Source organism: Phodopus roborovskii, unplaced genomic scaffold (genome assembly GCF_943737965.1).
Source record: "Phodopus roborovskii unplaced genomic scaffold, PHOROB, whole genome shotgun sequence".
Lineage (NCBI taxonomy): Eukaryota > Metazoa > Chordata > Mammalia > Rodentia > Cricetidae > Phodopus > Phodopus roborovskii.
Window position 1 is genome coordinate 11,032,195 of NW_026125295.1, and position 15,591 is coordinate 11,047,785.

Genomic DNA, 15,591 nt, shown 5'->3' on the forward strand with positions numbered 1-15,591 from the left:
CTCTGTGTAACAACAGTGTTAGCTGACCTGGAACTTGCTTTGTAGACCAGGTTATCTTGAATCTCAGAGATCCACCTGCCTCTGCCTCCCGAGTGCTGGGATTAAAGGTGTGCACCACTGTCCTGGGCTTTGTCTTGACAATCTTCCTACCTCAGCCTCCCAAGCTACTGGCTTGTCATACATACATTGCCAGATTGTTTCAGAGGGGCCTTTTCAATTTACATTCCTACTAGGAGCATATACAAGTAATTATTTCATTCAGACATTTTTTTTTGCCAATATGATAAGATATTTAATTGTTTTTATTTATTTGATTAGTAGTAAAGTTGATCTTTTTTTTTTTTTTTTTTTTTTTGGCATTTGATCTGTCTTATCAATACCCCCTCTCCCCTGCATTCCATTTTTTCTGGAAATGTGGGGTATCTGTGGGGTATCTGTCTAGGTGCCTTCTGTTAATAGACATTCTTTGGTTTAAAGTGATTTCAGAATATCTAGTAAGAAAAGTATAAAATGGAGCTAAAGAGATGGCCCAGCCATTAAAGGCTAAGCTCACAACCAAAAATAGAAGAAAACCATAGACTCTCAGATTCACATAGATAGTTCTAATAATATAGAACTCAAAAAAGCCCTAAAAAGAAATGTAATTGCCCTCCTTACATAAAGTTAACCATATAGAATTACTGGCATCATATAGTTCACTCTAATTCCTAAATAGTCATATTTACCTATTTTAAAATACCCAAGCCCAGCTGATAGGGGAATCTTCCCTGTTCCAGCCTGTCACTTATTCTAGCCCTAAAAGAGTATAAAAAGTGTTAAAAAAACAAAACAAAACAACAACAACAACAAAAAAAAAAAACTGGGAATTCGTATATCTAGAACTTGGGCAGATCAGTTTATAACAAAGCCAGTGCTACAGTCCCATGTTATGTGAGTGTGAATTCCTCTTTTAGAGCCTGTAGCAACCCTCCTGGCAACATTTGACCCAGTGACTCCATGTAACAGGCCAAACCCTAGTAGGATTCTGAGAGAATCCTATGATTGACATCAGTTTGTAATGCCAGTCTCCCTATCTCAGTTTGGAAGGTCTTTTTACTTCCCTGTTGCCGTTATGCAAGAATGCAGAATGTTTTGCATGTTTAGTACTGTATCCTAAATGTTTGGTGAAATCTCATCTCAGCCCCTGAAAAGAGATTAAAAGTAGGAAAGTTCTTCATCAAGGCCATTTCTGCCACTTGCCTGAGTGAGTGAAGTATCAGAATTCAAATTTGGACCCCAGGTGGTTTTACTGGAGTTAAATGGCAACACTATCTATTTGTGTCTCACCTGCTTCTCAGTATTTAGTTGCTGTGAAAGAAGGCACTCTGTGTTTTGTTTTTGCTTCCTAGGAATGGAACCCAGGTCTTCCTTCACGCATGCTGAGCACACACCCTGTGTCTCTTCAGCCTGGGACTCTTGGTTGCTATATATGTAGTGCTTGGAACAGAGTGTGGACCTGGTATAATGAAAGATGTTAACTTAGTTCAAAATTCCTGGTCCTTCTCAGAGACCTTTGTTGAGATGCCTCCTGATACTTGAGCTCAAGGCTAAGATAAGATGTGCTTAGAGTTCTGGAGTTCAGACAGACAGCCGTTGATAGGCTAGATAGACTCTGGAAGGAGGAGCTCAGTCACTTCCCATGCTGCCTGAAACTTGTGGCCACTGGCCCTTTGTGACGCACTCCCTTTGTTTCTGTGAGGGAGGGTTTTGTACTTTTGGTGTTTAGGGCACGGATTGCCTTTATGCTTTCCAATAAAAAAGTTTGTATCTAATTCAGCAGAACTTGTAGAATGTTCTGTTAGTAAATGATTATCAAAAGGAGGAGAGAAAGTGTGTAAACGAGCAGTAAATGCTGGGCTGTGTTGTTGACCGGAAAGACTTAACCCCGAGAGAGTTCTGGGTGGTGCATGCCATGTTTCTTTCCCCCCTCTTCCTTAGGCCCCTCCCTCCTGAAGAATGGCATCATCTTGTCGGAGGCTGCGTTTTTATGCCTCTCCTCTGAAAAGACAGCTCGTCCGCGGGCTACCTGTCATCCAGCGGGAAAGAAGAGCGATTCCAGGGTGTGCCAGAAGTATTTACAGTGCCACGGGGAAGTGGACGAAGGAGTACACGCTCCAGACCAGAAAGGATGTTGAGAAGTGGTGGCACCAACACATAAAAGAGCAGGCGTCCAGAGTTTCAGAAGACGACGTGAGTGTTGTGGGAGGGCAGACACACAAGTTTCTCTCCTTGTTGCTGATGCCGAACACCTGGCAAGATGTGACTTAAGGGAGGGAGAGTTGTTGTGGTCCACAGTTTGAGGGAATTCAAAAGTTCATCATGGGGAGGGGGCTTGGCGTTCCGGCAGGAATGTGAGGTGCATCCATATGTTAGGAGGCAGAGAACAGACTGGATGTGGGGCTGGGCTACAGAACCTCAAGGCTCACCTTAGTGACCCGCTTCCTCTAGCCAGGCTCAGTTTACCTCCTGGAGCGTCTACAACTTCCCCAGATGGCACCACCAGCTGGGGGCCAAGCGTGCAGACACAATGGTCCTGTGGTGGATATTGCACATTCAAACCATGTCAGTAGAGAAGAGGAACAAAGGACCTGGACTCTGGGCTCACAGTGCATGGTTTAGGATAAGTTATAAGTATTGAGATTGAGTCTCTTTGTGATTTTTCCTTTTTTCTTTTCTTTTCTTTTCTTTTTTTAATCTCAAATGGAGGGTGATGATAGCGCCCACTTGGTTCTCGGGATTGTTGAGTAAAGGAGGTGATACAAGGTTAGGGTGCAAAAACCTTTCCAGTGTGGTGGCTAGTATTTTACATGGTTGTATGACAGACAGCCCCATAGTGATATTCTGAGATACTTTGATTGGAGGAATCTGAACAAAAAAGAAGTGCTGGTAGGTGCTGGGTCCTTTTTGGCCCTCGTGTGGTAGAATGACACCTGTGGATCTAACAGGTCATGAGTGAAATTGCAGGAGAAGCCTGGGAATATGTCAGGAGGTTGTATGAGGTAAGAAGTATCTGCCCATTTCTCTGTAGACTTGACCTAACAGCCTGCTCTGCCATGTGGTCGGAGGATGGAGGCCAAACTGTTCTTTGATGTGATCTGAAGTTGGGTCCATTTGGCTGTCATTAATTTCTGTGGAATGTTCTATGTCTCCTGTTATAATTGGACCTGAGAAAATATTAGAAGGCATTTATATCTTGACTATGCCTTTGTGACAGTAGCAATCCAAAAGTAGAGGTGTTTGTGGATTGATTAGGGGGCCAGGAGAAAACAGTTGGGTTGTGCTTACAGCTAATACTGTATTGGACCTGCCTTTTCCTGTCCCCTGACTCTTACTGAAGTTACACCCGTCCCTTCTGTGAGGGTGGGCGCCACTCGTACTCAGCTGGAAAGCGGCTTTGGCATTGCGTGGAAAGAAGATCTGGAGTTGAAAGAGATACCATATTTAACAAAGAGGGAAAGTTGAGTAATTTACATTAAAACTTGGCCCTTCCCTCAACCCCACGATTCTCAGCGCCTCACATTGTATATCTTACAAGTTCGTTTTGAAAATCAAATGAGAAAATATAGCTGAACATTTTCTAAACTGAAGTGTGTTGCATAAATAAATAAATGAAGCTGCAGATAAAAATCACGTGCTATTTTACCAGGGACTGAGAATCTGACTGAACTCTGGTGTGTATGAAATGAAGCTTTAGTTTTCACCTCACATTGATATTAAGTACGACTGAAATCCACCCAAGTGAGTGTTTGGAAGCCAGCAGCCTTGCCACCACCATCATCAAACCACCATTTAAAATCAGAACAAAACAAATCCCAACTTCCATTTAGTGAGCATTTTACCATGTACCATTGCCATTGGTTGAATGTCTTAGAATCAGAACAGCCTTGAGGGTGAGCATTATCCGTACCTGGGGAGCTGGAACACTGAAACCCACGTAATGTGCCAAGCTGGGATCCGCCCAACCCCCTGAGAGCCTTGCTGTCTGGAAACTCTCTGTGTCAGTCATCAACGGAGAGTAGACAGAGCCTAGGAAGGCACAGTGATTTTGCCTGAGGCCTCACATCTCATGGCAAAGGGAGGGTCAGAACTGGAGGCCCTGCGTGCCTGTGGGGACTGTTACCGTCTTAGAGAGGAAGCCCCAGCGAGGCCGAAGTCATGCCCTAAATCACAGTCTGATGGAAATATGGGGCCGGCTTTTAGACGCCTTCCTCTTACCATCGCTGGCATTCATAATTTCTCTTAAAGGCTCGAATTCCTGCACTTTTATGTAATTATGAAAATTTCCCTTTCAGTCAGATTCCTGCTCAATTATAACACAGCTTTCTGTCATTTTTTCTCTTTTCCACCTCCAGATGATAGAACTCACGTCATTGTCACAGAGGAAAATGACTTAATTCACACCGAAAAGCACCAGGCAGGGACAGGCAGTGGGCTGAATGTATTTTCCACGGAAACAAAAATGTTCATGAGTATCAAGATGCAGTAGCATCGCTTTTCTGCATAGCTCTTATGAACTCGGGTTTGGAGTTCAGCTTAGCTTGTGTGCGATGAATTATTTGATGTTGCCATTAATTTAATCTTCATTGAACAAGCATTCAAAAATGGAGAGGCTAGTGAAGAAGCTGTGTGTAGAAAATGTTTGAGCAAGGTTGATAATTAATGTGATAAAATAAATAGTACAAGAAGATAGGGTGATTATAATAAAATTGCTTTACATAATAACTTGAAAGTCAAAAACTAGATGGCCAGGTGTGGCATAGGCCTGTAGTCCCAACACTCAAGAAGTCTGAGCCCAGCCCGGGTTATAAAACAAGACCCTGTCTTAGAAAGCAAAAAACTTTACCAATAGTGTATGTAAAGGAGTGTGAGTATAGTCTTTTTTAAAAAGTGATTTATTTCCTTTTACTCTCTGTTCATTGGTGTTTTGCCTGCATGTATGCCTGTGTGAGGACATCAGGTTCCCCGGAACTGGAGTTCCAGACAAGTGTGAGCTGCCATGTGGGTGCTGAGAATTGAACTCAGGTCCTCTGTAAGAGCAGCCAGTGCTCTTAACCACCAAGTCGTCTCTCCAGCTCCCACGTGATTACAGTCTTTTCCTGTGGTACTCAAAATTCCCAAAGAAAAGCCATGGGGTCTAACCTATTGCAGGTAGTAGGAGAAAGGGTTCAGTAAAAAGGAGACAGTTTTATTTTTGCATTCAGTAGACACTGAGCTGTTTCACCTTTCATAAGAACTTGTTCACAAGGGGAAAGGACTTTTTTCTGTCACTCACCTTTTCTTCTCCCCAGTGCCAAGGATGAAGCCCATGGGCTTGCACGGACTAGGCCAGTACTGTATCACGGAGCCAAACCACAGGGCTGACCTAGTCTTCTTAAAAGCAGGGAAGTCCCCGAGTACACATGAATCCCACTGGGGGTCTCCTCACTCGTGAGATCTCCTGTTCCCTGCCTGCCACTCTGCTTATTTAAGTCATGATTCTTCCAGTGGCACAGACTCTGAGAAAACCTTTAAAAAGCGTTTCTTTCTCCAGGTGGTGCTGCTTACCTATTTACCTTTTTTATTTCTAGAGGATGGACAGGACAGAGAAAAGTTGTGCTTCGTGTTTTTTAGGGGTGGAGGGTGGTTAGCTCTTGTTTGTGGTTTTGCTAAAGATTTAAAACCTTTGCTGAACTTTAAGAACTTAGCGAGAAGCTAGACATGACATGGTGATGTACACCTGTAGTCCCAGCACTCTGGAGGCAGGGTTGCTGCAAGTTTGAGGCCAGCCTGTGCTATATAGCAAAATTCTGTCCCAGAAATCAACCAAGCAACCAAACACACAAAAATCCCACTTTGCTGGAATCTGATTTCTAGTTCCGCTCCCCTGATTTATGTTGTATATTAGTTGCTTTTGTTGTGGTGGTCAAATATCAGATAGAAGCAACATAAGGAAGGGTTTGTCTTGACTCACAGTTTTGGAGAATACGGTCTAGATGGGGGGGGGAGCAGTGGGTCACGTTGTTTCAACAATAAGCAAGCAAAGACAGGTGAATGCACTGCTCATCTTTCTCTCTCCCTTTTAGTCCAATACCTGAGCCCATGGAACAGTACTCATCACATGTAGGCTGGGTCCTCAGTTAACCATGTTCACTAACATGCCTTAACTTTGCTCCCCTTGGTGATTTTAGAACCTGTCAGGTTAATAGTTGTGTGTGTATATGTGTGTGTGTGTGTATGTGTGTGTGTGTATGTGTGTGTGTTTGTTTAGTTGGTTTTTTTGAGACAGATGTTCTCAGTGTAGCCCTGGCTGTCCTGGAACTCACTCTGTAGACCAAGCTGGCTTGGAACTCACAGATCCACCTGTCTTTGCTGAGATTAAAGGTGTGCACCACCATGCCCGTCTTCAGTTGGTACTAAGCATCGCGAGTAGGTTCTGTCCATCATCAGTCTTGCGAATACTAGCAAACAGCATTTAAAGCGTCACCTCCCACACATGCACAGGAAGGGCTGTGAATTTCTGTCTGTGTTTACATTCATTCCTTTAGGAGAAGCAAAACCTTGATGCTTCCTAAAATTCTAGGAAGAAGTAGGAACCAAAGAGGGAGAGCCTATCCTCATTGACCACGGGCAGCAGTAACCTGTCGCCCTTCCAGATGCTCTGTGGCAGAATTTGAGGCTTGGTTAGGGGAGCCTCCAGTCACCCGGACAGGATTTGTAAAATCTGCTGGGGTAAACGGCCATGCCTTTGTTAGAAGGTGCTTCCCCAAGGCCAACAGGCATTCTTTTAAGAGTTATTGCAGTCCTATTGAGTGCTAGCATGGTGAATATAGAGATTGCATGTAATCCTGGCAGTTGTGCATGAAGTACAGTGATGCAGCACTCACCTAGCACGTACAAGGTCCTCAGTTCTATCCTCATCACTGCAGAATTTTCCACAAGCACCAGAAAAGTCAGGTGTTCCGTAAGCAACCAGCTCTGTGACTAGATCCATTCCTTTGGGGCCTGGTCCTCTGACGTACACAAACTCTTAACAACATGCCCCATCCTGCTGGGAAAGACCGAGGGTGTCCAAAGGTAGCGACCTCATGGGACGCCCTGTCCTGTCTTCATTCCAGTCAGATGTATAGATTTCCTATGTTAAAAGAGAAGCTCTCAGTGCACAGGATCGACCTCAGGGCCCATCTAATACCTGGAGACTGTGGTCGGCAGTGGAGTTCAGGTGGTTACAGCTAAGGGGACCTGGGAAAGAGACTCATCTCTGTGTTAGAGGCTCATTTGGAAAGCAGTCCTTTAAAACTGTCCTGGAGCTCACTCTGTAGACCAGGCTGGCTTCGAACTCACAGATATCTACTTGCCTGTGACTTCTGAGTGCTGGGATTAAAGTGTGCACCATCACTGCCTGGCAGGAATTTTGTTTTTTTCCTTTTGGAAACTTAACTTGAATAAAGTGCCAAAATATTAACGTATGCATAGCTTCCAGAAAATATGTAATACATACATTCTATCATACTGTGTCACTCTTTCCTAGAAATCGAAGCCCAAATTCTACGTGCTGTCCATGTTCCCTTACCCTTCTGGCAAGCTGCACATGGGCCATGTACGAGTCTACACTCTGAGTGACACCATTGCACGGTTCCAGAAAATGAGAGGCATGCAGGTAAGAGCAAGAGTCTGCCTTGCTCCGTGGACAGGAGTGTGGTAATGCGTGTTTAGGATAACAAAGAGAGGCCACTCTAAGTGTGAACATGAAGAGCTCAGGGAAGCCTTTGTAGTGAAGCATATGGGTAGACTGGGTGTTATGCTGGGGGCGGGGTGGACATCGGGTAGGCTTGGGGAGGGCAAGGGCAGGTGCAGGCAGCTCTTTCCCCAGGAAGAGCTCGCCCCATAAGCTGTCACTGTACAGGGCAGTGACGATACCCTGGTCAGCTTTGCACCTCCATTGCAAATACCGGAGGTGGTTATCAAGAAGAAAAAGGAAGGCTTATTATGGCCCCTGTTCTTACAAATACAGTGCTTGAGTAGAGGGCGCAGTGTGCTTAGGCCTCCGCTGAGGATGCTGGAGAGCCATGGTGACCAGCACATGGGAGCATGGCTGCTTTGTAATATGAAAAGTAAAGGACCCAGAGACTGGTACTGGGGCTCAGACTTCAAGCTAAAGTCCAAAAAGCAAAGCAGCCGGCCACTAGCTTCTTTCCTCTTCCTCGGGCTGAATAGGCTGACTCTGTCTCCACGGGCTCTTCACCAAGCCTCAGACTGTAGCCTCTCCTCGGTGTGACTGGAGAGTGAATCAGTCTCTCTCTCTCTGAGACCTTGCTTCTGTCTTATATACTTCCCTAATGTTGGGATTAAAGGTGTGAGCCATAATTCTCTTTTAGACCGATTCACTGTTGTGTAGATCTGGGTGGCCTTGGACTCACAGACGTCCGTCTTCCTCTCAATTCTGAGTGCTGGGATTCAAGGTGTGTATCACCACTACCTGTTCTCTACAGCTTGAGGCTGAATCCTCGGTCAAGCTTTAATAAATCATAAATAATATATCACTACACTGCTAACCCCATGCCTAGTAAGCAATAGAGAACCGTCGTCGTTCCCAGGATTTTCTTTGAGGGCCTAATCCTCAGTGACCCTGTCTCTTTTGGTGAGTGCTACAGGGCATCAATCCCACCTACCAGGCCAGTGTTCTACCACTGAGCCACACCCTTAGCTCCTCTTCCTAATGTTATTTTGAGGCGGGGGTTTCACTAAGTTGCTCAAGCTGGCCTTGAAGTTACGGTCTTTCTGCCTCAGCTTCTGGAGCAGCCGGGAAGCTTGTGCCACAGCTAGTCCTTACCTCTGGAAGATCTCAGCATTGTTCAGGAGTACCACCCTGGGACAAGGCCTTTGAGCGTGGGCCTCTGTGTACATCTGTGGTCCATACTATAGTGCTGTGTGTGGTAGACGCACCCCGGTAATCCCCAAACTTGAAAGGTTGAGGGGGAGAACCAGGGGTTCAAGGCCAGTCTTGGCTACAGTGTGGTTTTGGACATCACATCAGCTTTGGTTCCCCCCCCCCCCCAATCCCACCTCGTTACTGGATGTTTTCTCTATTCTCTGGTGAAAACAATATTTATTTTATAGTGGGAAAATAAAATTTTATAAGAAAAAATAATAACTGTGGGGAGTGGGGGAGAATTCCCTAAAGAGGGAACGTCCAGTTTTATTACATTTATGTATTGGTAGGAGGCATGTGCCTGCCTAAGTCCATTTTCTTCCACCGCGTGGGTACTGGGGATCAAGTTCAGGGTTGGTGGCAAGAATGCTTATTTTGCTGAGCCAAGTCACTGGCCCAAAGAGGAGCCACCTGATAAAAAACGGAACTTAAAAGGAAAAAGAGGATGTGCCTTTTTCTTGGCTGATGTGGGTCAGTCCCAGTATGGTTAGTGTCTCTTCTTCTTTTTTAAGATTTATTACTGTTTTGAAACTCCGTATCCATTGGTATATGCACATGAGTGCAGGTGATTAAGGAGGCCCCTGAGTTACAGATGTGTAACTCAGTGTCGGGTCACTGACTCAGTTCCTCTGCAAGGTCCCTAAGCGCTCTCAACCTCCGACCCCACCCCTGATGTTTAGTGTTAGTTAACTCGACACGATGTGGGATCACCGGGGCGGGGTCTCGGTGAATGGCTGCCCAGGGCACGTCTGTGGGGATTGTCTTCGTTTTATTAACTGAGGGGGAGACCTGCCCGCTACCATTGGCTCCACTCTTGAGGCAAGGGGACCCTGGACTGCAAGAGTGTAAAAGGGTAGGTGAGCACAACATATGCTCTGTTTGATACAGGGTCTCACGCAAGCCAGGCTGACTCCATACTTGGTAGGGAGTCAAGGATGACCTTGACTCTGTGAGCTTCTGCCTCTACTTCCTGACTGCTAGGGATTGCCAGGATGTGCCACCGTGCCTGGCACCAAACTGGGACTTTGTCACGTGAGAGCCAGTTGTTACATTTGCTGGCGCACCACTGGCCATTGCTTTTATTAACCTATCAGGCCCTATGCAGGCGGCACCTTGCACCTCCTAGGCCTTTAGGAAGGTTAAGTATGTCTCTCGAGACAGTTGAATGGGAACCTTTTGTTGGCAGACGAAGCCCATGAAAACGAGGTCGTGTTTTCACTTGAGCGTTAATAGTAGGTCGGGGGTTCCATTGGAACTTAAAGTTATCACAGTTATTTGTCATCCTGGTTTAGGAAAGATATTTTTCTGAGACACAGTTTTACAGTATTTCTTAAAAAAGAGGCAGGACGGAGGGTAGAAAGATGGCTCAACCATTCAGAGCACTGACTATTTTTGCAGGGGCCTGAGTTCACTTCTCAGAACTCTTGTGGTCTGCTGTAACTCCAGTTCTAGGATATCTGATACTTCTGGCATCCACTGGTTCATATGCCAGGTGGTGGGCATATATTCATACATATACTTATAAATAAAAATAAAATTTTAAATCTTGAAAGAAAAAAAGCAAGATAGAATTAATTGACTCTGCCAAAGTGCAATATTCCCCTCCCACTTTCGTTCCTAAGGCTGTAACCCAGAACCTGGCACAGGCTAGGAATGTGTGTGATCACTGCGCTACGTACTGTACTCCCTTAAAAGTGTAATTCGCTACGTACTGTACTCCCTTAAAAGTGTAATTCTGTAACTAACCTTCAACTCTATGTATCCTTTTAAAAATTAAGTCACCTTAATTTGACCAGTGCATGCAGGCTGCAGGCACTGCCCTTCCTAAGCAGGAACATTTAAGCAAAAACTTATTATTGGTGACAGGATGTGGGGAAGCCTGCCAGCAGAGAGGTAAGTCAAGGGATATATATATTTATGTGGGAGTCTGATTGTCTTGGGTAGGATGAGATATTAACAAAGATGCATGGGAGGAATCAGGCAGAGCTCACGGCCAAGAGAAGGGGGACTGAAATCCAAAAGCAGAGCGGACAGCATTGGTTTGACCCCTGCTCTGCTACTTCCTACACCCTGCATAGTCACCTAGTGTCTCTGACTCCCACTTCCCCCGTTTGCCCTAAGGAAGGCTTGGGATCTGCTCAGCAGCAGGGAATTCACCTAGGCCCTGCAGTTGGTATCCAGGGAAGAGAGGAGAGAGGGAGGGAGGGAGGGAGGGAGGGAGGGAGACAGACAGACACTGAGACTGATTTCTTCTCAGGTTTCTGTGAGGTCAGATTAGGTAGTGCGGTGTGCCACGTGTCTGGTGCTTAATGCATCCCTTAATAAGCGATAGCTGTAATTATGATTTATACTGATTGATTTGCTGGGAGCTGCTCAGAAAAGTGATTCAGCTCCGTTTAATCAAGGAGTCCCTACAGTCTTCTGCTGGGAGCAGGCTACAGGGCTGCTCTAAGAAGCTGCTGCTGCTGCTCATGTGGCCAGGGCTTTCTTCTGTTTGCCCACTGGCTGAGTCTGGATTTCAAACTGTTACGTGTTACTAAATGTCAGTATATTAGCCAGGGTTCTTTAGAGAAACAGGAACAGAACTGACTAAATGAACATGTATACACATGCACGCAAATATATATGTTCATATATATGTACACACACACATATATGTTCATATATATGTATACACAAACACATATGTTCATATATGTACACACACATATATATAATACACACGCACACATATATGTATATACACACCCATATATATATATGTACACACATACACATATATATGTATACACACATATATGTATACACACCATTTTTATGTATACACACACATATATATGTGTATACACACACACTCACACTCTTTGCACTATGAGCTGCTCCCCTCCCCTGTGCCTGGGTGAAAGGCTCTGTCATGGGGCTCAGGGTTGTTACCGCCCAGGGCGTGAGGACTCGGGTGCATCACCCTTCTTAGAAGCCGGTGATTCCCTTGATTGGGAAGTGATTACTTAGGCCCAGATTTCAAGTCTTGGCATTTTTCCTACACCAGATAGCAGGGCAGTCTTCCTGTATCTGTGCCGGTGACCAGCTAGCCTGTATGGTTCTCCGACTGTGGTCCTCCAGCGCCAATCTAGGGCCCTTAACCTGTAACCTGCACGCTACCATATATCTCAGTCTCGAGTTACTCTGCGTCTGTCTCGGTTTTCTTTTTATAGTGATTTAGACATTTTCATTTGTTTACTTTCTGAGTGTGGGCGTTTTTCCTGCACGCATGTCTGTGCACCATGTGCTTGCCTGGTGCCCAGGAATGCCAGAAGAGGATGAGAGATCCACCGGGACTGGACTTAAGGACGGTTATTGGCCGCCGAGTGGGTGCACTTGACCCCCGAGCCATCTGCAGCCCACTTATAATGATGCTTTTTTCGGCCTGCTAGCCCAAGTCTCCTGCATCCACAGCCCTTAATGATGCACGTAGTTTTTTCATAGTGAACGTCTTTGTTCTCACCTGTCGTTTTTCACCCAGGTGTCCCCTTCTTAAGTTCTTCTCAGTCTCCCCTCTAAGTAAGTCCTTGTTACTCTCCAAGGTCCACTTAATTTTCCTTGCACTGTGAGTAAACTGGCCTTCATTTCTGTAGCTCACACTTATCAGTAGTTATGGGAAGAACCATAGGCCACCTCGGCTAAACTCACAGGTTCTCTGTGTTACTGTCATCTACCCAATACTATTTTAATTTCTTGGCGACAGAGAAGGGCCTACAACTTCCTTTGTTAGTAGCATTTCAACTGTTTAATGGTTACTTGGAACACATCTTTTTTTTTTTTTTTTTTTAACACACTACAACTTACAAGGCCCTTTGTTTCCAGCCAGACATAGTGTGGTGCACACCTATAGACGCAGTGCTGGGAAGCCAGTGGCGGGAGGAACGTTAGCTTTGCGGTCAATATAGGCAACATAGTGAGTGAGACCTTGCCTCAAATTAAACAAACCAGACAGCATCAAATAAAAGCAGTGTGTTCCTACCACGAGCTGATCTGATCCATGACCTCTGCATATGGTGGGAATACAGATAATTGTAGTATCCCTGGCTCGGCAGTCTTTTTTAAGATTATCGCCGAGTGTGAGAACTAGACATTTGACAATCAGATAAAGGCACTTTGCAAATAGGCCTGATGTCCTGAGTTTAATCCTCAGAACTCAACATGAAGGTGGAAAGCATCGATAAAGTTGTCCCGTGACCTCCAATGTACTCACTCCATGGTGTGTGTTCTGTACTCTCACAATAGTAGTAAAAACTTGAAAGCCATCGGGGAAACAGTGGGTCCCCAGACTTGAGCCAAAATGTGAAGCATCTACCACCGCTGCAGTGTTCCTGTGTAATGGCAGATTTCCCTTGAGTTTGCTAGGGGTGGAGTCTAGCAAAAGCAGAGTAGGTGGCCGGGCCAGGTATCACGTGTGATGGATGGATGGTGTCTCTGCTGAGCCAAACGGTTTGAGAAGAGAGTTAAAGTCTCGAGCGGAGCGGCTGACTTTTACCACAGATGTGTAGATTGGATGAGTTGAGTGTTGGGTGGTCTGAGGGAGCTAAATCAGAGCAGTGAGGATGTCTGCTTCACCCAGAGGTGATGAGCAAGAGATCCCTTCAAACGTGTGGTGCACACCTCAGAAATTCCAGAACTTAGTGGGAGGCGGGAGGGACACGACGGCAAAGCCGTCCGGGACTGAGTGAGACTACCTCAAAAGACAAACAAAGAAGTGTAATGCAATTTCAGTGGCCACCATAAAGCATTCCTGAGACTTGCATGTTTACTCAAGGGCCATTTGAAGCCAGAATTAAAGTCTTCTTTTTCTGCAGTCAGAAAAGGCTATGCTGCCAGTTGGGTGGATGCTCCTGAAACTCAAAGGATGCCTAATGACACACTTAAAGCTTAGTTCCATGTGGTGTTGTTGTGTTTTCATATATCATATGCACAGATGGTTGGAAAATAAATTTTCTGCCTCCCACCTCAGTTGGTGTTCCCAGCACCGTCTCTGGTCCAGGAGCTGGGTGATGGAAGGGAGCATCAGAGTTCTGGGCCTGGACTGTCTAGTCCCAGGCAGAAAGCCCACAGCCTTGTCCAAGTGTAGGAAGAGGTTGGGCTCAGCGTCTAGCAGATGTATAATCACTGTGTGGTCACCCACAAAGGCCAGATGCAGGGGACATTCCCAGCAAGCAAGTGGCTGTGGATGCGTCCACAGTTTTCAGTTGGTCGTTGAGTGTCGCCTGTGATGTGCCCAGAGTGCACAGTGTGACATTTAGTTCCAGACTTTCAAATCCCTGTGGCATCCGGAGGTAGGCAGTGGATTTCTAGACTTAGGCTCTCAGGTGTGGTTTGAAGGTGAGAAGGCACGATAGCCTAGCGCCTTGATTGGAAAGTGCCTGGAGTCAGGTTCTGCGTTCCCACAGGAGGCAGGCCTTTTAGGGATAGGCGCCGCCACTGTTTTTTCTTACTCTGAAGTAGTCACTTGATTTCTTTCTACATCCAATCTGTAATAATGGTTGCTTATTACACTGGCTAAATGAAATTAAACACTGCATTTTTCATTTCTTGGAAATAGAGTGCTGAATCCATTCCAGAGAAGGAGAGACACTGGAAATAGCATGTCTTTGTGAAACAGTAACCATGGTGCCCACATCTGAAGCTGAATTGGTTTCAAATATAAAGCTTTGTTTTATAGGGGAGGGGCATGCTCCTGTCTGTGGTGGGAAGGCAGGGGCCAGATGCCTGTGTCCTTCCTGTCCACATGTAAACCTCTCTTTGCTCAGCTTGCTCTTGTTTCCCATGTTAGAAGGACAAATGACCTGCCCGCTTGTCCCCCCCCCCCCCTTTTCTTAAAGTATTTTTAAATTGTACATAAATTTCCACCTTGCCTCTTTGTGAAAGAAATACAGCATAGATAAGGCTGTAGCCTGGACTCCCTCAGCTCTGGGTCCCTTTTGCTGAGTCAGCATGCCTCCAGCCCTCCTGCCAACCCTGGAATGTCCAGGTTCTCAGATCTAGAGGACTGTACACCAGACGCTGTCCCAGACCCAGGCCCAGCCCCCAGCCCTCACTCTGGTTCCAGCTCTGGTCTGACTTGCAGAGCTCTGACGTACATACAACTATATTCTGGGCTAGTGGTTTCTGGTCTGCCATGACACTAGCCAGTCTGATACTCCCCCTGGGACCTCACACAGATGTTCCATCTGCCATAATACCCATTTCTGATCCTCTGAGAACCCACGTGGGGGTGGCCCATCTTCCACGAGAGTCGGCAGCCCTGAGTGACTCCTCTCTGAGACTCCGCTTGGAGATGTGTTGCTACACAGTTCCATCCTGCTCGCCTCGCGTTAAGCTGTGCTTCTCAAGCTGTGGGATCAGCCGCCTGGCTGGTCTTTTGTTGTGATTGTTTGACTTTGTGATCCGTTGAGTTTAATTAGGGTTCCCCCTGAAGAGAATCAATGTCTCTTGCTGTCTCTACCATCCACCCCCAGCAAAAACCGACTGCTGGGCAGAGGCATCATAGTCCTGATACTGACTGCTCTTGGGGGCGGGGGGTGGGGGTGGGGGTGGGGGTGGGCATCACAAATCCTTCCTCCTACTGTGGCTAGATTTGAGGCATAGGG

General features: G+C 46.0%; 1 protein-coding gene across 1 annotated transcript in view; it reads left to right on the forward strand.

Annotated features, from left to right (window-relative positions):
• Positions 1-1,988: 1,988 nt before the first annotated feature.
• Positions 1,989-15,591, forward strand: part of Lars2 (leucyl-tRNA synthetase 2, mitochondrial) — an 82,036-nt gene continuing 68,433 nt past the window's right edge. The window contains exons 1-2 of the mRNA XM_051203011.1: positions 1,989-2,229; positions 7,547-7,675. Of these exons, the coding sequence (XP_051058968.1) occupies positions 1,996-2,229; positions 7,547-7,675 (363 nt within the window). The 5' untranslated portion in view covers positions 1,989-1,995. The remainder of the gene's footprint in view (positions 2,230-7,546; positions 7,676-15,591) is intronic.